The sequence below is a fragment of the Octopus bimaculoides genome, chromosome 24 (genome assembly GCF_001194135.2).
Source record: "Octopus bimaculoides isolate UCB-OBI-ISO-001 chromosome 24, ASM119413v2, whole genome shotgun sequence".
Taxonomy (NCBI): Eukaryota; Metazoa; Mollusca; class Cephalopoda; order Octopoda; family Octopodidae; genus Octopus; species Octopus bimaculoides.
The window spans coordinates 11,094,436-11,096,247 of record NC_069004.1 but is presented as its reverse complement, the minus strand read 5'-3'; the positions used below and the strand labels follow the sequence as shown (position 1 = coordinate 11,096,247).

General features: G+C 39.3%; 2 protein-coding genes across 2 annotated transcripts in view; both read right to left on the bottom strand.

The window, feature by feature from the left end:
• LOC106872352 (cGMP-specific 3',5'-cyclic phosphodiesterase-like) overlaps positions 1 to 1,812 on the bottom strand; it is a 14,355-nt gene that overhangs the window by 1,897 nt on the left and 10,646 nt on the right. Inside the window, exon 4 of the mRNA XM_014919316.2 lies at positions 610 to 745. The gene's annotated coding sequence lies outside the window, so the exon portion shown is untranslated. The remainder of the gene's footprint in view (positions 1 to 609; positions 746 to 1,812) is intronic.
• Positions 1 to 1,812, bottom strand: part of LOC128246988 (solute carrier organic anion transporter family member 3A1-like) — a 9,844-nt gene that overhangs the window by 4,268 nt on the left and 3,764 nt on the right. The window contains exon 3 of the mRNA XM_052976514.1: positions 610 to 745. Coding sequence (XP_052832474.1) covers positions 610 to 745 — 136 coding nt within the window. The remainder of the gene's footprint in view (positions 1 to 609; positions 746 to 1,812) is intronic.

Here is a 1,812-nt window from a genome sequence, read left to right as displayed (position 1 = left end):
GTATAGGCGCAGGAGTGGCTGTGTGGTAAGTAGCTTGCTTACCAACCACATGGTTCCTGGGCAAGTGTCTTCTACTATAGCCTCGGGCCTACCAAAGCCTTGTGAGTGGATTTGGTAGACGGAAACTGAAAGAAGCCTGTCGTGTATATGTATATATATGTGTGTGTGTGTTTGTGTATCTGTGTTTGTCCCCCCAACATCGCTTGACAATCGATGCTGGTGTGTTTAAGTCCCCGTAACCTAGCGGTTCGGCAAAAGAGACCGATAGAATAAGTACTAGGCTTCCAAAGAATAAGTCCTGGGGTCAATTTGCTCGACTAAAGGCGGTGCTCCAGCATGGCCGCAGTCAAATGACTGAAACAAGTAAAAGAGTAAAAAGAGAGTATACATACAAACATATACATACACACACACGCACACACACACACACACACACACTCAAACACACATACACGCACGCGCACACCCACCCACACATACACACTCACACGCATACATAAAAAAACATACAGGGTGTAGTAAAAATATTGAGGAATGAAGAAAGAAAAGGGGAAATGAAAACGGTACATTAAAAACTGTTTGACTTCGTGAAAAATGCTTTGAACTTACAAAATAATTTCCTTCTAGACATCCAGCATGGCATGGTGAGAAATAATTCTGTTGATCGGAACCACATATAGGGAAATACTGGCGAACATCGCAGTTACAGTCATCAATTAATGACGTTATATTGTCATATAGGGAACTGAAAAGGAAACAGACGATAGATATTTTTTATTATTTTAAACTCAGCTCGGCTCTGAATGAGTTCTCTTAGGATCAAAAGTAAAGGGTAAAATAGTTCCCCCTCCAAGGCACAAGTCCGAGCAGGTTTGTTTGTCGAAAACCCGCAGCCGCCCATGCACACCGAGGCTTCTCTTCTCCACACCACCGCTGTTGTCCAAGGGAAAGGCTAAATACCATACAGCTTGACTCCAGTGACGTCACAACTCGTTTCTACAGCAGAATCAACAGGAGTAACATGAAATAAAGTGTCTTGCTCAAGAACACAACACACAGCCCGATCAAAGAATCGAAGTCACAACCTCACGTTCGTAAGTCCGACGCTATAGCCTCTGAGCCATATAACCATCTTGACGTTTTATTATATATCTAGGAATACTTTATCAAGTGTGTTCGTACTTTTCTTAAGGCGTTTGAGTGTAATTTGATAGTAAATTGTTTTATTTCTAGCAGATCAAGCTTCAACCTAAAAATTGCGTTTTGCCTTGCAGATATCATAATTACATTTTCTGAGCAGTCATGAACATAAATACTAGCATATATAACATAAATACTAACATAAATACCAACAAAGATCGACATTGCTCAGCTTTGTTACACAATGGGTTCGTATGGTCGTGAGACGCTATTTTAAACATTAATATGATGATGATGATGATAATAATAATAATAATAATACTAATAATAATAATAGATCATCTCGTCTCGGGATGTCCTGTGCTGACACCAAACGAATACAAAAATCGCCACGATTGAGTAGGACAGTATTTACATTGGTAAATATGTAAACACTACAAAATCGGCCCTCGTGCTTATTTGTATGAACACCATCCTGAGCCAGTCGTTGAAGGTAAAAAATGAGATTTTTCAGTCAACATTGACAGAACGATCCAGGCTAATCGACCAGACATAATTATTAAAGACGAGGAAGAAAATACTCGTAGGCTAATAGACGTGAGTGTTCCGATTGATAAAAATATATCTGTAAAGAAATTTGACAAATTAAGTAAATATAAGGACCTGGAAATT